This window comes from Engraulis encrasicolus, chromosome 23, assembly GCF_034702125.1.
Source record: "Engraulis encrasicolus isolate BLACKSEA-1 chromosome 23, IST_EnEncr_1.0, whole genome shotgun sequence".
NCBI lineage: Eukaryota > Metazoa > Chordata > Actinopteri > Clupeiformes > Engraulidae > Engraulis > Engraulis encrasicolus.
The window spans coordinates 42,016,609-42,038,677 of record NC_085879.1 but is presented as its reverse complement, the minus strand read 5'-3'; the positions used below and the strand labels follow the sequence as shown (position 1 = coordinate 42,038,677).

The 22,069-nt window shown below is 42.0% G+C and overlaps 1 protein-coding gene across 1 annotated transcript; it reads left to right on the top strand.

Moving 5' to 3' along the window:
- Nucleotides 1-1,939: 1,939 nt before the first annotated feature.
- On the top strand, nucleotides 1,940-21,297 carry LOC134440020 (basic-leucine zipper transcription factor A-like). The gene is made up of 13 exons (XM_063189947.1): nucleotides 1,940-2,451; nucleotides 7,704-7,976; nucleotides 8,366-8,479; nucleotides 10,697-10,775; nucleotides 11,180-11,240; nucleotides 11,647-11,717; nucleotides 15,608-15,775; nucleotides 16,511-16,675; nucleotides 17,106-17,254; nucleotides 18,050-18,737; nucleotides 19,331-19,401; nucleotides 19,689-19,732; nucleotides 20,654-21,297. Exons 1-13 carry the CDS (start codon nucleotides 2,257-2,259, stop codon nucleotides 20,688-20,690), a joined length of 2,115 nt encoding a protein of 704 aa, XP_063046017.1. The 5' UTR covers nucleotides 1,940-2,256; the 3' UTR covers nucleotides 20,691-21,297.
- Nucleotides 21,298-22,069: the final 772 nt, after the last annotated feature.

Genomic DNA, 22,069 nt, shown 5'->3' with positions numbered 1-22,069 from the left:
CGCTGGCCAGAAGACCTCCTCCATGATGTGAGGAATCTGCCGTGATTGGTGTTCATAGCTCATGTGATTCATGTGTGTGTAGTTGAACGTGCTTCATTTTCTACATGCTGAAATGCATTTCATGCTCAAATGCAGCATACTCAGAGTGGTATCATCCATATGTATGGTCGCACAACCCACTTACAACAGTAAAAAAAAAAGAAACAAACCACCCTGTCAGATGCTCCATCTTCGCCACGTTAGGAGTGTATGCCGTAGGTTACAAAACCAGTACTATTTCGCGGGTCGCCTGCCCGACGGTTAGAGTAGTGGTTGCGCGCCTGACTTCCATTCATGAGGTCCCCGGTTCGAAACTGCACCGAAACAAAGGAAGTCTTCAGTTGCTGATGGTTAATGTGGAAACAGACCCGTTGCGAGTGACTTATCTTGTCCTTTATGTATGAAAGTGCACAAAACAGAGTGGCCTTTGTGGTTGGCGCACCATGGTAAAGCTATATTGAACACCTGGGTTCAATCCTCGCAGGATGGGTTGGCGCTGTTAAGTAATTTTAAAACTGTCCTATCTGAATGACGACTTTGGTCCCAAAACACAAAATGAATAGCCTAAAGTGAGCACTAATTAACTGAATTATTACATGGAAGTGAAGCCAAATCATCACAAATTTAACTAAGAGTTGTACCATGATTCACCGAGTGGTAACCTGTGTCTCTACCTCAAGACCATCCGATTTCTCTTTGAGAGGCAGAGAGAGTCTCGGATTTCACAAGCATGTGCCGACATGGAGCTCTTCAGCGTTGACGTCAACTTGTATGCGGCGTTTGGACTTCCGGTTCCATGGCGATTTTTTTACATTGCAAAACGCCATAGAGATTCAGGTTTGGCAAAAATATAAGTTGCACGGCAACAACGAACATTAGCGTGTCCCCGCATCCCTTTCTCATTAGTGGAACGGATAGTATCATCATGTTGGTGTATTCACATGTTAAATCATGACGATTATAATTCAATATTGCTAACCCCTTTCTGATCATTAAAACTTCCGAACTACATGCTTTCCTTTGGTTGCCATGGGTACAACCCTCCGCACGTACATGACGTTAGATACAGGCGCCGCTTCTGTAGTCGCCAATTGTTTCCGGGTTTAGCATATGGACGCAACATCGTATTTATGTCGAAGTTTGACACAAAATGATCAACCATGTCATACCTACAGCCTATTTTTAACACCCTCGACAGTTTGCGGGGGTTCGCTAAGCGCGTGCTTGCACTCGGAGCTTATTTGAAACTGGCCCCTATTCATTCCCAATGGAGGCCGGAAGCCGATACGAACCAGGAAGTCCTTAAATGCTAACATGAAAGACTACAATCTACTACATGCTTCCGCGTTACTGAAGAACTCTATTGGTAAGTGCGGCATGGAATTAGCGCCATGATTATTTAATTCCACGAGAGGGCGCCCTGATACATCTGCTGTCAAAAAAGGTAGATCCACCCACAGACCAATAGATCCACCTTCTTTGCCACTGTTGAAATCTCGTCGTCCTGATGTGTCCAGCTTGGTTGCGACGCAGTTATCCCCTCCTTTTTATGACCAAGCAAATCACGTTTTGATCAAATCTTTTGCTGCGTGGTTGCAAACGAGCCTATTGTATCCATCTCGTGATTGGGACAGGACAAGAGCGGGAACGGCAAAATAGATTAAAATTATTTTTTACTATTTTTACCGTGTAAAACAATCACTGTTCATGTCTACAATCCTCGAGCAGAAAAATGAACATGGTCAAAATAACGGTTCAATATAGAACTACAAGTCAGACACATAAGCCTCTGGTCAGACAGTGCTTTGAGACTTCCGGTCTATCCCAGCAGCTGCCGGAAAGTAAACACCAAAAAACCCAAGCGTGGGGAAACAACGTACTACAACACCGGCAACGACAATGGATGTGCAGGGCGAAAAGGCTGAGTTAAAAATAAAAGTTAAAAATAAAGACCCGTCTATTAGACTCTTACCACTTCAGGGAAAGTCTGAAGTGCTTCAGAAGTTTCATAGAGTGGAACTCAATGGCAGTAAGACGTCTTATGCTGCGTGCAAAACTTGTGTGACATGTATCAAGTATATACCCGAGGCAGGGACGAGTGGGCTCAATAGGCACACATGTAAGAGCCACAGCGAAAGCCAGCCCCAAATCGACACATTTCTGAAGCGCAAGCTGCCTGCCGGGGTGAAGGGCCGAATAACCGATAAAATCGCCCGAATGTGTTGTCAGGACCTGCGCCCTTTTGCTATTGTTGAGGGTCATAGGTTTAAGGCACAAGAGCATCTCAGAATTGGAGCGGCATATGGCTCTTCAGAAGCCGAGGACCTTCTGCCCTCGGCGAGAACAGTTTCGAGACACATTGAGGGGGAATATGACCGCGTGAAGGCTATAGTTCTAGAGGAGCTACAACAGGTATGTATTCTTGCTGGCTGCACAGTTTTGTCCTATAATACCTTGCTGCTACCTAGCCTTTACGAAAGATAACTGTTGATCTGCAGCCTCTGTGAAATGTAATGTATAGTCCTACATGAAAAGACTGAATCTCTAAAATCATATGAATGCCGTGTATGACCTTTTCTGAACATGCCAACTGACGGCTGGGAAAATGTATTGTTTTCTCCACGGAGGCGGGGACAGTGGGGTTGGGGGGACACAAGCACTATGGAGGACTGGAGGCTGCACATTGGAATGGAAGCAGAGATGGTGGAAAGACAATGCGCATCAAGCCGCAAGTTAACATTTTCCAACTGGAAATACCGGAATAATTTCACATTAGTTGAAGTCAAGGGCAAATGTGTTTATGTCCAATGTAAACTGTGCCCGGGAAACAAAGTTCTGTCCTCATATGTAACGAGTAACTCCAATTTGAAGAAGCACCTCGCAAAAATGCATGGTGGCACACCTCTACGTGCTATCCCACCCCCTGTGTTCAGCTATAGCGAAGAAGGAAACGGAGGCAAGGTTAACGCTGAACAAAATACTCGCCAGGTAGGTATGTGGTTGAAAACGCCCCCATCACTGAGGAGTCAGAGTTGTTAGGGTCTCGTGGAGCCATTGATCTTTGATAGTAACTTTAAGCAAACAATCACAGAATCAGGATGAATATTCCTTTTAACTGTTATTTCGTTTATTTGAAAAAAGTAACGCAATAAATTACTCTTTTGGAGAAGTAACGAGTTTTCAAAGGAACGTCCCCTGGACTGATAGGCTCGCTCAGCCTATGTGTAGGATTTGAGGCGCAATATTAGCGCTGCCCCAGCCTCCAGAAGGGCAATGGCCTTTTCAGTAACTGCCATATGCACTGTTTAAGAGGGATCAGATGTTTAATTAATTTAGATCTCCAATTTTCCCCAACGATTTTTGTGATTTTCCCTTCTCGTCTTTGCCTTTCTCCTGCGAACCGGAAAAGGAAGTAGCAGCAACTTCTTTTTTTGCACGTGGTGTATTACGCATGCGTGTCATTTTGTCAACATTGAAGAAACATGGCTGCGCCGTTTGAGCTTGATAGACCGACCGGGAGGAGATCAGAAGTGTGGGGATTTTTTGGGTTTAGGAAAGACGCTACTGGACGACTGGTTGAAGATCACTATCCTATCTGCAACACATGTGGAAGGAAAATCGCGGCAAAATGGGGGAACACCACCAATTTAATGAAACATCTGAGCGTCAGACACCCAGACCTTTTCAGACAGCTGAAGGTGGGTGACTATTTTTGAACGCAAGTCTACGATTCAAGTCAATGCGTATTCGTGTTCAAATCCGTATTTAAGTCAATGCAACAGTCATTGTATCCCATAAATGCACTCATTGGTGGAATGGTCACCGGACATTTAGCAGGGCTTTGAACCAGTTCAAGGAACCAAAACGAAAACGGGGAACTTCTTTGTATCTTACAGGAAACAGAAACGAAACCGGGCAGGAGCGCTTATTTAAAAAACAAGGGTAACCGGTTAATACCGGTTTTATTTCGTTCCTCAAAGTTTTCGTTGCCTAATAAACTAAAACAAAAAAGTAATTATTTTCCTGCGCACGTTACCGGCTGAGGTTCACTCATTTCCTGTGACGTCAGACATTCGCTGAGAGAGCGGTGGATTACCAAGTCTCCACTGCGCATCTTAAACAAGAGGTAAATGACGATCCATCTTTAATTAAAACGCTCATTCCAAACACAACATCAATTGCTAGCTATATTTGTCGACTCCACCTAGCGAACATTTGGCTAAATGGCGCCAAGACCTCTGTTTGCCTAATGCACAGATGGCTAACTATTCTTGGTTACACACAAAACCGATTATCTTTCTCACTTGTGGCAACTTTTCTGTTCGTGTAGATGGGAAGACATACTGAGAATCCATATCGCCAGCATTTTGCCTTTGACCCGGCAACAAACAAATCGAAGTGCAACGTTGAGGGATGTGGAGCCAAAATAGCGGGCAACCATGGGGGGAACTTGCAGAGGCATATCGAGAGGCGTCACCCGGACCTGTTCAACAAGTCTTCGAATTCTACTGCTACCACTCAAAGAAGACCTGGCACATGTCAAAGAACTTTAGATGAGATTACTGTGAAGAATCCACATTTGCTCCATGTACCCATTACATGGGAGGCTCTGGTATGCGTGTTTTGATACAAGCCTAATTGCAAGTAGGCCTAAGAAGAAAAAAACAACAACAAACGACTTGTGTTGTGTTATGAGTAGGCCTACTAGATGGCCTTTTCACCCTTTTCTGTTAGGAGCGAACCGATTGGGGGGAAAAACAGTTAGAAGCCCTGACATTAAGGGCCAGGGCTCTAAATTAACACTAGCCAAACGGCCAAATAGTGGTGAAATTTCAGTTTGGCTGATAGAAAATGCCAACTTACCAGCCATTTCGACATATTATTGTTGAGTATGTGTTTGGCTATTTGGCATTTGGCTAGTGATGAAAAAAAAGTTAATTTAGAGCCCTGTTTAGGGCTATTTTGAGTTTTTCTGTCTGGCCTCGGGCAGCGCAGTGTTGCCTAGTATCAAAGAATAGCCTATCTAATGTTGCTACTACTGTATACAGCAGGGATGGGGATCCTATGCCTGGAGGGCCGTTTAATCCGGCCCCCGAAACATTTTTTATGTTATGCAGCTTCACATGAAATATTAAATATTTTGTAAAGGAATCTTAGAAAACACATTTGCAATACAAAGAAGTTATTTTCAGGGTACCTACAAAAGGTGGGGACTGTTTTAAAGGTGGCTCCCTTCAATGTTAGCCTAAAGTGCATGGGGAAATCCTGGTTTGTGTTCTTAGTACGGCCCTCGGAGGACTTTTACGGCCCTCGGATCGGATGAATTTGAAGTGGCCCCTCGAATGAAAAAGGTTCCCCACCCCTATACAGCAAAGTTCCCATGTAGTTCTACATGGCCATGTTTTACCTGGACCCCTCAAACCGGATATCAAAGTAAAGGGGCTGCGGATCACGTAAAAAAAATCCACCTTGTATTAGGGGTGGTACGGTTCACAAAATTCACGGTTCGGTTCATATCGCGGTGTCAAGGTCACGGTTTTCGGTTCTCTACGTTTCTTTTTTTTTAAGTTCATGATAAATGGTGCACTGGCTAATAGAATCGGACTTATCACTAAATATCCTACATATGGTTTGTATAGGCTTATAATGTGAAAATGGTCTGATTTTAATTGTGCCATCCTCTGATTTGGTCTTATACTCTAATGTTTTAATCAGAGAGACTGGATAAGACACTCCTAGAATCTCTGTTTTACATATTTTTCTGGGCAGTACATGAATTGCGGTTTGCGATGGATTGCACGGTTCGGTTCGGTATGTGTGTGAATTGTACGGTTTCGGTTTTCGGTGCGGTTTGTGCCATCCCTACCTTCTATGCGTAGTAATGTGGGGAAATAACTGGTACTGGCAGGAACCAAAAAAAGATAAATGTACTTAGTTTGGGACCATTCCACACTTCGCAGGGCTGAAAACATAGAAGGCTATGTGTGCATTGCAAAGTGTCAGAGACTGACTGGATTTTTTTGTTTGTTTGCAGCATCATATGAAGTATGTCTAAGATGCACACTGGCAAATGCACCCTTGTTATCCAAACCATGTAGACTCTTCTACATTAAGTCCTAGGTAGGGATGCACCGATACCGATACTGCTCGTTATACTCGTACTCGTACTAGGGGTGGCGAAAATTGAAAAAACTCTTAACCGGCTACTGAGACTCATTAACCGGTGGTTAACCGGTTAACAGGTAATCTTAAATTATACAATTTTCGCGTGTCTGATATGCAGAGCACTGATTTTTTTTTTTATTGTTTTTTTCACATAAGCCTTTTTTTTTTGACTGCGCAGACAGGACCTGCTATGTCCAGTCACTGTTGCCAGATGGAAAAGCTGAATTACAGTACTAAAACCTCAAAATAATCGTTTTTTGGGGGGCTTTTTGGGAGGAAATTGTTATTATAATTATTATTATTATTACAACCGGTTAACCGGTGGCAGAAAATTTTAACCGGTTATCGTTGATCTGGCCGACTATCGGTTAACCGGTTAACATCCCTAACTCGTATTCGTCAAGCACTTACCGATACCAGGAATGATACTGCTATTACACAAAACAATGCAAAATCTTGTCACGTTCTGTGGACTTGAAATCAGCATGGAAGAAATACATTTACTAACATTTAAATCTACATGGAAATGGACAATAAAAATATCACAGGTGGAAAAAAACAAGGCCATGCATTTATTTTAATTTCATTGTATTTTGGTGGTAAAAGCTATCGGTACTCGTACAAGTAAGCTTACCCACAATACACATTAATGTACTCGTACTTGTATCTGTTTTCAAAAAAGTGGTATCGGTGCATCCCTAGTCCTAGGGGAAGATGTCTTGTCCTAGATAACATTTACCCCTATGACTTCATCACCATGCAAGGTGATTGCAGGTGTGGAATGACAATGTAGATGGTGAATGACCCACATGAACCATGCCCATAGTGCAGCTCGTGAAGAAGATGTATTTTCTCAGTCACCAGTTGTTGAACATGTATATGTCATCTCAATAGAGATGCCAGACGTGACGTCATTGCCCTCACCAATTTGGTGACGCCAAATGTACTTCTTTGGTCTGCAGTTTCCATGTTTACACAACTAGGATTGGCATACCCGCGCTAGTATCTAACGGGCAACGGAATTTGATTTGCGAAGGTGCTACTGTGCCATTTGGTCACATGTCTTGGTAACTTCTATAGACTGCAGAAAACTGTGAAGCACATACCTGTGTTGCCTGATGTCAAATGATAACTTTATGTTCATTCATGTCCACAAGCACTGCAACGTGAAGGCAAGGTTGTATACGTATTTAGTGAGAACACAAGCGTCTATCACTAGGACTACTACCGGTAGATCACCTTGTAATATTGACGAACATGTGCTTTTACCAAAATCTGGATTTGTGTTTTCCCACATACATGCTTGGCCCTTGCCCTTATGTTACTGTGGTCGTGTGCAGGAATACCATGATCATTTTAACACAGGGACCATAAGCAGCATGGCACTCTTGTTTCTTGTTAATGTGTATTTACGCCTTTACAAGTAGTTTTCTGACAGCATGTTATTTCCTACAGCAATGTAACGACGTTCTCTTTGTCATTTGTCATGTGTCTTTTAGTGCAAACAATATCAAAACAAGCGTCACAACAACCGGCAAGACCTGCAAGAAAACATTCAACCAGAACCACCAAAACCTGACCCACCGCCGCGGATCGTCCAATTTAGGGCCCAGATACTGGCCCTGATGGAGACCCTGATGGTGAAAACAACCTCGGAAATTGTTTCCATATTCGACCACATCTACATGGACACGGAGAGTGAGTTGATGACTACAAGGAGACAAGTGGAAACCCTCACACAGAGACTGGAGGAGCGCGATCGGCTGTTAGGGGTGGGTATTGGCAAAGGGTTAACGATTCAATGCGCGTCACGATACACGTGCCACGACGATGCAATTCTTATCACGATGCATTGCGATTCATGTACTATTGTGATGCTTTGTGATATTTACTTCAGTAAATGTGTAAAAAAATGCAGCGTATTTGTCAGTTGCTGTGTAGCATTCATTAGTCAATTTATTTTATTTACACACTTAAGCATCTGGGAGAGAGCTATCATTACAACCGGAATATTGCTCACTCTCTACTACTGAACAACATGGACCAGTGGCAAATTCAATTTTATTATTTTTCCATCATTGATTGTCATGAATCGATGCAGTATCTTGTGAAAACAAGTATCGCTATGCATTGTTATGACAATGTTTTTGTGCACCCTTAGCGACTTTATGCTGAAAATGCACATCAGCGTTATCCCAGTGACCAAGTGGAGGGACAACAGGAGCTGTTGGATAACGCACTGTTCCACGGGCAACCTGCTCAACAGAAAACAGAGGTATGTAAATCAGAAAAGGGTTTTTTTTTTTTTACATTCTTCAATCTACTTTCCATAGGAGCAAGAAAGGGGAACTCGCACACCTGAATGCCGATGCAAAAGTGTACTTTTATTGGATGTTTAGAAAATGAGTAAAAGTGCTGCCCAAGTGAAAAGTGGTCCCTGGCGAATCCGCTTTAGTCGCCGACCCTCCATAGAGAAATAATTACTTCCGTCCCTCAGGTAGCGTAGGTCAGTGGTTCCCAACCTTTTTCTTCAGGGACCCATGTTTTTACCATTGTAAGCTTTGGTAACCCAACCGCGCGAGCGCCCGCACGAGAGGGATTCACTTGATACCCTCTGTTTCCTGCGAAAACTCATTTTTGTCATTTTATTCCTCAATTTATCTTCGGTCAAATACAGAATAAATGTTTAATAGCACTAACATGTTGTTGCTTCTATGCATATATTAGTTAAATGCTTTGTCATTTATTCAACATGGGCTATATATAGTAGTAAAAATGAAACCCCTTAAAATCAAGAGGGCTTCGCGACCCCCCGTGGATCTTTGGCGACCCACAGGTCGTAGGTCACTCTTGATGTACTTGATGCAGCTTCACACCACGGCCGTAAAGTATACCCCCGCAGCCCCCGCGGTGCGGGGGGGCCCTGCTCGGGTGGGGGCCCCTGGCTGGGGGGGAGTAGTTCCGAAGACATTTAAGGCGGGGCCCCCCTTACGCGAGACAGGGCCATATGTGTCGTCAACACTGAGCTGATGGACGCTGCGTGTGAATCAACGCTCTCTGACATGTTCTCTGTGATTTAACTTTTAATTGTAAAATCCGTTAAATAAACGGTCCGCGCACACAACCTCCGCAAAAAACGCTCAATTTCGCTAATTGTCCGCGAGCGCCGTAGGGTGGGATTGCACAAGTTATCAATTTAAGATACAGAGTCACAACATCGTAGCGTAGCCCTAATGTGACCACACGCCGGTTTTATGGGGTGGAGACTCAAGAACAAGTCAGCAACACATTTTGCAGTATTCAGAAAAAGAGAAACTACCAACCGGTGCGTTGCTGCACAGCTGATTCGGCGACGTCTTCTGCCTCGTAATATCCTCACGTTTCTTCATAAACGTGCGATTCAAAGATTACTCAAAATAATTCTAACCTACTGAATCTTTATCTCCTATACTTTCCCAAGAGTCCCAAACCCTACACTCCTTTCACCTTTTTCCTTGATACTGGAAAGTTGTCCGTGTTTGCAACACGGCCGGTGTGGATAGTCTGTTCTCTCGCATCACGTTTGCAGATCAGTAAAAAGCGTCTTGAAATTACGGTCAGTAGGCCTACATTCATTGCAAATCGCAAACTTACAGCTGTCACGCAAACGTAGAGCTGTTCAAGAGGCATTCAAATGTGTTAACTCAGGTTTGCTAGACGGTGAATGGATTTGATGAGTGAGAAAGTAACTTCACTAGCCTAGCCTACTAGACCTATTTATTGATTGATTGATGTAGCCTATATTTATGATTGCAGTGTTGGTTTTTATATTCATAGGCCTATGAATAGGCCTGTTTGTGTGTGTGTGTGTGTGTGTGTGTGTGTGTGTGTGTGTGTGTGTGTAGCCTACATAGCCTAGGATATATATATTTATATAGTAGACTATAATATCTATACTAGGCTACAAAGACCTTTATATACATATAGACCTATAATATATAATATAATACAAGCAGGTAATTGGAGTGCTTCTGGGTCTTCACCTTTTTTCCTTGGTGCTCATCAGTGTAGGGGCTCTCAAATATTAGGCCTACATTATATTATGATAATAAAAGAATATATACATGGGTAATATGTAGCCTAGTGGGCACCGGGACACGCTGCCCTGAAAAAAATGGACCTCTACTTGAAAAAGTTAGTGGAGGAGGCCGTGGTGTGTGGGTGGGGGTCTGTGGCATTTCGGGGTGGGGGGGGGGGGGTGTTGTTTGCGTGGTTGGGGGGGCCTACTCTAGTATCTTGCAGGGGGGCCCCAAGTGTTTGTGTTACGCCACTGCTTCACACTGCTGTGCTACAGTTCAAATGAGCCAAGGTCTGTTAATGTCATTGTAACTTTCACTTTGAAAAGATACCCTTTAAATAGAAAAGAGAGGCACATTTTGAAAAACTGCTACCCTACCTTTTTTTAAAGCATTTATTCGCATTATCATTTGAATTGAATTGAATGATTTCTCAGGCCGTGGAGCTATCCCTGGATTGGTCGATGGTGAAAGTAGAGAACCAAATAAATATCGAACCTGCAGAGCAGCCACATGGTAAGAATCATCACAACACTGCCAATCATCTTTTTATTTCATTTGATTTATTTCATTTGTTTTTTAACCCGTTAAGACATAGCTGTTACCAGAATGTCACAGTGACCAAGTCGTAGTGCATTACTGAAGGGCCCTGTGTTGTGTCACAGTATTGTAGTATGACAGCGTGCCACTGGAGGTACATCATGCAGTACCATAATAGTACTACAATTCTATGACATAACAAAGAGTTTTTAGTAATGCACTACGACTTGGTATACGTGACTATAGGAGCACAGCTCCGGGGTGGGGGTGGGGGGGGGTGTTGTTTGCGTGGTTGGGGGGGCCTACTCAAGGCTCTACTTACTCTACTCTACTCTAATTGTTTTTTTGTTTTGTTTTTTCCTTTCCGTGGGTCACTGAAGAGTACCAGATGATGTTGAGCAGCAGTGTGACGGAGGAGCAGCAACAGGAGCAGCAGGAGCAGTTGGCTTCTCCAGTGAGGGCAGCAGGAGTGGGAGGAGGAGGAGAGGCTACTGGGTAGGGCTGGGCAATATGACGATATATATCGTTATCGTGATATAAAAGTGTATATCGTGACCTTTCTCCTATATCGTTTATATCGTGATAGTAATGTTATCAATTTTATACAATTGAATATCATTTAATTACATCTCATGTTGTCACAATACAAACTATAAGTTCATGTAACTGTAAAAATAAGAATAAAAAGATCAATTTTAAAGAAAGGTTGTTTTGCGACATGAAAAAACAAAGAGTAAATAAAGAGAGTAAATGAAACGTATCTAATTGTGCCATATCGTGATATGTATCATTATCGTGATATAAAGTAATCCATATCGTGATATAGGTTTTTTTCCATATCGCCCAGGCCTACTACTGGGGACCAGAAGCCCCACCAGATGCACCTGCGGGCAAGAAGAGCCTCCACTACCCATAGAGGTACAGCAATTTTATTACTTTATATTACATTATATTACACTTAGCTGACGCTTTTGTATCCAAAGTGACTTACAGTTAACCGTTACACTTAAAAGGGTATTGGTTACAGTCCCTGAAGCAACGTGGGGTTAGGTGTCTTGCTCAAGGGCACTTTCTTTAGCCATGGATGGGTGGGATTTGAACATGCAACCTTCTGCTCTAAAGACCAGCGCTCTAACCACTGAGCCATGGCTGCCCCTTATTCTACCAGGAGCATTTGTATGTCTGTTTGTCAATGTTTTGCATTATTGTTCTCCTGTCTGTTGTCTCGTGTCACTGTTGTTGTATTGTGTGGTGCTGTTGTAAGCTTCTTAGTGGAGTCGTAATAGGCTCAGTCATTTCAAATTGATGTTAAAGTTTGGATTTCACTTCCAAGTTGAAGTTTAGGGTCTATAGAACAATTTGAGTTCGAGTGTCAAACACACAGATAACAAAATGGCCTGCGGGGGGCGCTCTAAAATATATAAACTGCTATAACTTTTGATTAGTTAAACCAAATTTAACATATGAGGTATGTATGGATTCAGCCCAAAGAGGAGAAACCGGTGAGCTAAATAGTTGGTTACCAGATTAAAGACACACTATGTAATAAACACACTTTTAGCCAATGGACAGCTAAATCCGGGCTTTTTTAAGATAAAGGGTGGAAATGCCCTCCAAGTTGCAATGAAACATAATTTATTGTTACAATTTATTGTAAATAAAGCCTGGGTTATCACTTAACTTGATTTGTTCAGAATATCCCTGAAGCACACAGATACTTAGGATACATATACACAAATATAGCTGCATAAAGCCTATGTGATATTTAGCACCCAACTTGCAACTTTGAGTTTATGAATTTAGGATCATGAGTACCAGCTTTTTTTTTTCAATCAAGCCATCATTTTATTCACAACTTAAACACTTTATATCTGGAAGAAAGTAAATCAATAATAATAATAATAATGATGATGTACTATGGGGAACATTTCCTGCATTCAAAAAGTAAACAGAAGACCATAGGGCTAACATTTATTCCAATACTCCACTCTACAATAACTATGACAGAGAACAGATGCAAAAACAGTCAGTGGTCAGTCTTAGAAATTGTATGTGCACTTGCACAGACGTGTGGACTTTAACTCTGCCTTCATGCACTTGCACCGAGATCTGGCAGGTCTATTTGTACAAGTAGGCTACTAGTACAGCTGCACTTCACCTCTAGTTGGAAAACGTCTATTGGCAACTGCATCTTTGGTAGTGTAGTCCAAATCTGGGAACTGTTCATTTGTTACCAGATTGGCAGGCATTTCTGGCAAATGCAGATAATAAGAACGGTTTTCATTCCTGTCAACTACGCTGGTAACAAATGGACAGTTCCCAGAGCAGATGATTGTGTCTACCATGTATGAAATAGTCTTATAGTATTATTTAGTATGCTTGCCAAAGGCCTCTGCTTGCCCCCAGCAAGCATACTAATTGTTCTCCAACAGTTTATTTAGTATGCTTGCGGGAAAGCATATTAATTGTTCATCAACAGTTATTATTATTCTAAATTTTCCCATTCACCTCGGCATATGGGAATCGCCATTCATTAGTACGGCGGCTTTGAATCGTTTCAGCGTTCGAGATAGAGACACGGTTCGAGTGCCAAAACGAACGGCTCGAAAAGATCTCAGGGTGGAGTATTTTTCGCTGGCCTATCCCCTTTCATTCGTTCACCAGACTTGTTTTTCCTCAGTTTTCTCTCTGTTTTCCCCCTCATTGAAATGAATGGTAGAATGGTCAAGATGATAATGTCACAAACTGTGGCAGTTAGAGTGAGAGGTGACCTGTCCTGGGGTTTTTAACTAGGTATCAACTAGGTAAAGGCATTGTCAGAGAGGCATTGACTCTGAATACAAACTGTGTGAAGATCTAAGCCAACTCTTAAAAATGTTTCAAAGAGAGCAGTTTTAAAATCCCTATGATGTGACCCCATTCACTTACAAAAAAATGTGTGAACAGCTCAGCGCATAGGCCTGAAGAATATGTTCATTTTTTGACTGAACCATTTGGCCAAGAAAAGTGATCTCAGCTTTGACATGAAGAGCAGGTTTGTGCCATTTGTGTGTCAATATCATGTCAACTGGCAAAACTTTTGCAGATATGACAGCGTAAAAATAAGGCTGCACATATTACTCAGCTATTGACTGCCAAACTGTCACCTTTTAGAATCTTCAGTCAGACACACACACACACACGCATGCAGCCTTGTAGAACTTTCTCTCTCTCGCGCACACACACACACACACACACACACACACACACACACACACACACACACACACACACACACACACACACCTATCTCTTTCCCTCGTGTTTCTCTGTGTGTATACAACAGCTCTGTGTGTGTGTGTGTGTGCATAATCCGCAAGCATACCAATAGCATTGTCTCTCCGGAAATGCAGTCTTATTATTATTATTATTATTATTATTATTATTATTGTTATTATTATTGATTTATTTTCTTCCAGATATAACTTTTTTTTGTGATTTTATGTGTGAATAGAATATGGCTTCATCGAAAAAAGTTGATACTCATGATCCTAAATTCATAAACTCAAAGTTGCAAGTTGGGTCCTAAATATCACATAGGCTTTATGCAGCCATATTTGCGTATAGGTATCCTAGGTATCTTTGTGCTTCAGGGATATTCTGATCAAATCAAGTTGAATGATATACCAGGCTTTATTTACAATAACTTGTAACAATAAATGATGTTTCATTGCAACTTGGAGGGCATTTCCACCCTTTATCTTAAAAAACCCCCTGAATTTTGCTGTCCATGGGCTAAAAGTGTGTTTATGACATAGTGTGTCTTTAATCTGGTAACCAAATACTTAGTCCACCAGCTCCTCCTCTTAATGCTGAATCCATGCATACCTCATATGTTAAATTTGGTTAAATTAATAAAAAGTTATAGCAGTTTATATATTTTAGAGCGCCCCCCGCAGGCCATTTTGTTATCTGTGTGTTTGACACTCGAACCCAAATTGTTCTATAGACCATAAACTTCAACTTGGGAGTGAAAACCAAACTTTAACACAAATTTGAAATGACTGAGAAAAAATGCACATGCCTACGACCCCACTATCTACTGTTTACTTGAAAAACATCGGTCTTTTCTGTCTGTTTTATTTTGTTGTTGTTGTTGTCTGTTGCTTTGTTATACCTGTCTGTGTCTCATGTGCCATCGTCTGTACTGCAAACAAAATTGCCCCAGGGGGAAAATAAAGTACTACTACTACTACTACTACTACTACATATCTACCTGCGGGTATCAATAATGTTACCTTACCTTACCCCAGCCCTTTTTTTACACCAATCCTGGCAGCCATTTTGGCACTTGCCTTGCCGTTCTCTAGTGCTGTCGCTAGGGCAGGAATTTCATGAGGGCCATGGCCTTGGTGCCCTCCCACTTTGGCCTTGTGCCCTTGAAAAAAATATCTGCCACAAGGCCACAGTGGCCTTGATGCCCTCTCTGACTAAGTTTTGAGATTTAGCATTAAGCCGGACACATAATTGATTAAAATGCATGAAATTGCATCTAACAAACGCAAATTTTCTTGGGGGAGGACCGTCAACCCCCCGTCCAAATACATGTCCTCCTTTTTTTTGCTCTCACAAACATGGGTACCCCACCGTTCACGCACATTCAGTGTCATGTTTTCATTTATCTGCCGTTGGCCTTGGTGCCCTTAAAAAATTGACAACTCAAAAGGCCAAGTGGCCTTGCCCCTAAAATGATGAAATTCCAGGCCTGGCTGTGGCACATTGCATCGTCACCTCTGCTCTAATGTTCTACCTCTATGCCACTACCCCAGCAGCAGAACAGCACCATAGTGAGGATGAGGAGGAGGAAGATGATGATGAAGAAGACGAAGAGGAGGAGGAGGAGGACAGCATAGAGCAGGATCCAGATTTCTCCCCTCCTTCTCCGGTGTCCGACCAGGCTACCCCGCCCCCGCCTCAGCAGCGTGGCAGACCTCCTGGTATGTTACATTACACTTAGCTGACACTTTTTAATCCAAAGTGACTTAGTTATTTACATACAGGGCATTGGTTACAGTCCCTGGAGCCAGGGGCGGTTTTAGAAATCTGTTTTCCTGGACAAAAAAACCCAGTTTGATGCCCTCCAATAGATGATGGAAACAGGAATACCGTAATGTGACGACGAGGCCCTGGGCAATTGCCCGACCTTGCTCAATGCAAAAATCCGCCTATGCCTGGTTAGGGGCCCTGCACAAGGGCACGTCAGCCATGGATAGAGCCGGTATACTAGAGATCTTATCGAGAGAGATGCTTCATTCTAGTTCTTTTCCGGTATCCATGTGTGCCCCTTTAGGAGACCTTTGGTTCGGAGTCTTAAGGTTGAGAATAAATGGAGTCCCCTTAGCGCTGTAGATGGTGGTAGCGCACTTGTGGTGTAAAAGCTCAAAAAGAGAAGAAGAAGGCGGGGACAACTCCACTTGGGAGACACAGGGCCTTTCTCAAAACCTAGTGCAATCACTGGGGGTGACTAATTAGGCTGATGCACTTGGAAGTGCACTGTCCTAGGTTTTGAGAGAGGCCCATTTGAGCACGCTCTTTTGCATTGGGTGGGCGGGGTTTGAATCCTCTTTATTAATCAACCCTCTTTGGGGTGTACTAGGGAGAGCTAATGGTGGGATTCGAACCCTTTGCAACCCTCTGATCTTAAGCCCACCATATACCTTCCTAACCTCTAGGTCACGGCTGGCCCTCCGGTAGGGAGACCTTCATCCCCTTTTCACCCCCACAACACATCACAAGTTCGGCTCAGGTCCTCCAAACACAAGATGGACCACGTGCAAAATGTAGAAAAATAAGGGTGCATCTTAGAGACTTTCCTACTTGGCAAATGTTTAAAATGCGTAAGTATCTTGTCTGACCATCTTGTCTTGCAGAGATGAGTAATGGAACAAAGGCAATGTCTGTTGGATTAAGAACTTCCTTAATAAAACTTCATTATTGTAGGATGTGACACTAGCATAAATTGACTTGTAGACAATGAAATGATTAGGCTCCCTTTAGTCAAGGCAAGTGTACTTTATTGTCCAAAATCGAATGTAACAGGGTTAGCGCAGAAGTTTGAAATTGCGTTTGACTAGTCTCCAATGTGCCGTTAAATTAAACCTATAAGCCTATGAGACGTTGACAATAATTACAAACACGCACGCATACACACACACACACACACACACACACACACACACACACACACACACACACACACGCATACACACACAATTATGGCACATGAGATCTTCTCTCTTTTTTTTCCTCCTGACCAAAAACCAATAGAATGCCTGGAGTCCTCCGGTGCCGGTAACACCAACCCGTCAGGCGCCCGGCCCTCTATTCGGTTTGACGACCTCCTCAACAGCACCAACGAAGAACTCCTCCTCCGCTACCACACGGCGGCTGCAGCGGCAGGAGAGCAACCGTCCCTGGTAACACTTAATAATAATGTCTGCTTATAAAGACTTAAACGTAAATAATTAACGGACAACTGCACTATTTTAAAAAGTTGAGGAATACCAACGCACTCATCTTCTTTGTAATTCAAATTTTTGTTGGGCATAGCATGATTAAAAGACTTTGACGCGTTTCGGCATGAAGCCTTCGTCAGGAAGTTTGGCTAATTTAGATTTTGTCCAGATATGTTAAAAACACCTTAAACATTTGTTTTTGAAAGTATGCATATGCATCTCACTTAGTGGTTAGGGGTGTTCACTGGCATTCCCTAACAAGTTTGAAGGCGAAATATAGATTCTGTCATGATTTTTTTAATTTGCCATTTTGTGAACTGGAACAACAACAAAAAAAACATTTCCAAAATGCTACATAAAACACGACAAAAGCCATGTTTCACTACAGAAATTGTTATGGGATACCAGTGAATACCAACTAACACTTGGTGAGTTGCACATTTTGAAACCAAATGGCACATTTTGAAACCAAACACGTATTTGGACATACCCATAGGTGGCCATTCAAAACCCTGTTGAGTAAAAATCCAAAGTGAGCCAAATTAAAGATAATTTGAGACTATTTGTAAATGTTTCATAAATAAATAATAAATATAATAATAATAGAATAAAAAAAATCATAAATAAATAACATTTCCCAGTCATTTACAAACACTTGGTAATGTTTTGTTCATCATTTGTTCATTATTTACTAAGTGTTATCAATGCTTTATAAGCAGAAATTGCTACAAAGTGTATGCCCTGTCCCTCTTGCAGCAGCCTCCGCAGATGAACCTCCAGACAGCGGCCTCCGCATGCCCTGCAGAGCTGACCTCCAGGGTGTCCGACTCCTCTGAGCCACCAGCCATCGCCGTGCAGGAGGAGGCAGGAGCCAGTGCCACTGTTCCGGAACCTCCCCACCAGGCAGCATCTCCTGTTGTTGCTAGGCGGCGCCGTGGTCGCCCGGCAGGATGCAAATCGTCGTCGTCAAGGAGAAGTCTTCCGCTCAGGAGCTGCGCAGCCACATCGAGCAGCACCAAGAGCAGCAGACCTCAGGACACTTCTGAGAACAGCAGAGCTCAGTACACTTCTGAACTGGATACTAGTCTCTCAATTGTGGACACAAACGCTCAGGACACCTCTGAGGAACTGGATACGAGTTTTTCAATTGTGGACACGAGATCCTTACAGCGCAAACAAGACGCCTCTCAGGAACTGGATAATAGCGTCTCAATTGTGGACGCGAGATCCTTACAGCGCAAACAAGACGCCTCTGTGGCAGAGGAGGAGGCTCCAATTGATTTGCTGTCGTCTGAAGGTGGGATTATTGAAAGCGGCTCGTCTGACATGAAATCCAAAGCCGATGAAAGGACAGATGACTGGGGCGAGGATGAGATATCGACAAGAAGTTCTGAACTGACGAGTGAGGTGATTCCCAGGAAAAGGCGAAGAGTGATGGAACCAGGTGAATTTAATATTAGGACTACGTGTAGTCAGTAGTTAGTTACCTCTGCCAAGGATGTTTTCTGTCATGTTGACTTGTCTGTCTGTTTGTCTCTCTGTCTGTCTGTCTTTCAGCAAGATAACTCAAAAAGTTATGAACGGATTTTGATGACTCTTTGTGTTGGAATTGAAATGACAAAAGTTGTTGGAAATGACAAAACGAGTGATTTACATTTTGGTGATGATCAGCATCACGATTTGGATCCAGAAATATTTTCAAAGATTCTTCACCATTCCGGGATAAGGGAGAATTTTAATTCAAATAAATGATAGAAGTCCGCAACACTGTTAATACTCCCAGTGATTTATTTGCACTAGGGAGAATTTGACATTTCAGTTTCTAACAACTCAGAAACAAGGCAGAGTGCAATATAGTCAAATGTTCTATCAAATAGCTTCCTTGGCGGAGGTCTGCACTTTCTGAATGCATTTCTAGTTGGTAATCGTTTGTATTGTGTGGGTGCGTGCGCGTGCGTGCGCAATGTAAATTGTACGATGTAGATGTCTGAATGGAGTACTTCTAGATTATCATACGGCTTTGTTGTTTCATTTCAGAGTGCAACCATGATGTAAACGGTGCCCTACATGCAGTTGAACAAATTCTCAAGAAAAGAACTGTTGAAGATGTAAGTGAGAAATGTCATGCTTTTGTAGCACATTAGTGACTCTGCTTACTTCAGTAAATAAACAATCAGTGCAACACTTACAACAAAACAACACAGGCTAAGACTATCATCTGCTACCTCTACTGTACTGGACACACACACACACACACACACACACACATTCAAGTCTTAAATCAACAGACAATTTTTAATATGGCAATATATTAGGCAATAGAGCTTTTTAAATATGTTCAATTGAATCTTGAACTTGATCATGTTGTTTTTTGTTGTTGTCTATGTCTCAACAGGGTCAGGAGGAGGTGAGGGTGAAATGGCTGCCCTGTTCTTCATGGTACGTATAGTTTATCCTTAAAAACTCTCAACAGTCATAAAACTGAGACTATTATACAATATCTGACATTGACCAACTATAGTTGACACTTTGTGTTTATAATGGGGGATCAGGTACAAATAAATTCAAAGAAAAGGCAAAACAAAAAAATCACATCGTTTTGCACATTTGGGCTACCCTCAAACAAAGTCTGAAAAAACAACAAAGATGGATGATGGAAATTTGAAGACAAAGAAAATCTTAATTATCGTCTGTACAAGCAATTAATGCAACAAAAAAAATTCAAAATTAACATGAAATTCCAGCTGGAGCCTGTTTTGAGACGCAGGAAACGGGACTATAAGTTTATTGTGTGTGATGCATCCCCCCATACATTTTACGCTATCTGTTAAAACTGGCATGCAGTATAGCTGTGACCAGGGGCATATGCTAAGAAGCTAGTTTAGAAGTAAACAAGGTTAAGTTAAGAGGTAAATCATCTAATAGAAGAGCCTGGAGTCCTCATTTTCTTAAAGGGGTATGCCACTATTTTGGGGCTGAATACGGTTAAAATCGTTGCCCTGGGTTTATAAAGGTGGTAAAGTGTCTTATTTTTCATGTTAGGCGTTGTCTTGTTTTAAGGAGGGAGTAAGTATCTAAGCTAGTGAGAGTCAATGGATCACACATGGTACAGTGATTCAGTGACTTTCACTAGCTTAGCTACATACTCCCCCTTTTAACTTGTCTTAAAGCAAGACAACGCCTAACATAAACAATAAAACACTACCACCTTTATAAACCCTGGCCAACGATTTTAACTGTATTAAGCCCCAAAATTGTGGCATACCCTTTCAACATGAGCAATATCTTTGCTAAAATAAAATATATTATTATTCATTAGAACAGTAATTGTGCATTTATCATGTTGCGCTTGTTTTTCAGTGGTGCGAAATGGAAGAACTCCTGGGAGCCTGCATAGTGGAGCACATGATGCCCAGCCGATGGCAGTGGTGCTATTCAGTGATTCTGATGCTGTATTTTATGTTACAAGATTTCTGCTGATATTTTTTACGTTACACAATTCACTATTTAGTAGATTTAAGACTACCAGAACATTTTAAAAAATAATTTAGAATTCCCTTAATGATGTGTTCTCACTGATTATGCGATTGTGGAGGCAGTTTTGGTAAAGAACAATCAATTGTGGCTTTGCACAATGTCCAAGGCTATATGGGAATAATTCCAGTTCAGACATTGCAGAAGTTCATTGTAACAATGCAACGCAAAATGTGGCATGATCAGAAGCTAAAGGCATCCCAACAACATATTAGTGAGCAACCTTTTTTTTTTTTTTTTTGTACTGTGATTTCTTTTTTTGGCCAGGCTGTGTACTTGCTGACATCAAATCCCCTCTTTATATTCACCTTCATGCCTGAAGTTCAGGTCTTGAGAATAAATATCGTTTCAGTGCCTACGTGCATGTGCATTAACCTTTGATTGTTTGACTGTTTTTTTGTTTGTTTTTCAAATACTGTATTTTATACTGTGAAAACATACACAAATGTAATAAAACCAACAAATTCCTTCAAGAATGTTTTCTGTTCATCTCTTTAGATTCAATGTAGTCTATCATCTGACCTGTGACTCCTCAATGGCAAGCCGCCATTGATATTGAAACAAGAGATGCCCCATTAAGTTTCTGGCTCGATATATCCTCACAATTCCAAACCTATGAGTGCACTACAATATGCAACCTTGCCTCCTCCACTTGTGCTTGTTTCCTCGTACCAGGAAGTAATATGTCATGATGACATCACTGACAACAGCATTATATTTGTAAAGTCCTTCTCATTTGCAATTGGGATGGTGAATGAAAAACAGTCCCCCAAAAGTTGTTGTGGCTAGGCTGACAGCTGGGAAACTTTATGGATTTCTCCATGGAGGAGGGGCGAGGAGGCGGGGCGAGGCCACAAGCACAAGTGGGGGAGGCAAGGTTGCATATTGGAACTTTTCAAAATCTCCACTTTTGCCTTACCTGTGTTTTTTGATAGAATCGGAAAATGTCTATAAACCAAAGGCACAAACAAAGGTAAAGATCTGTGTATTTAAAAATACTGTATATATGTAAATTGCGCATAACAATCTCCCAATAGCTCAATCTCCCAACAGACCATGCCCTGCATTCACTCACCACCCTCCCTCCCTCCCTCCCTTAACCCCTTTGTGTGTGAAGCCTATGATTGTCCTCAAAATTGTAATGACCAATGTCATAGCAATGTTGTTAGTGTGTGTGAGGAAGGGAAGGCGGTTGTACTTTTTTTTTTTTTTTTTTTCAATCAAATTGATTAATTAGTGTAC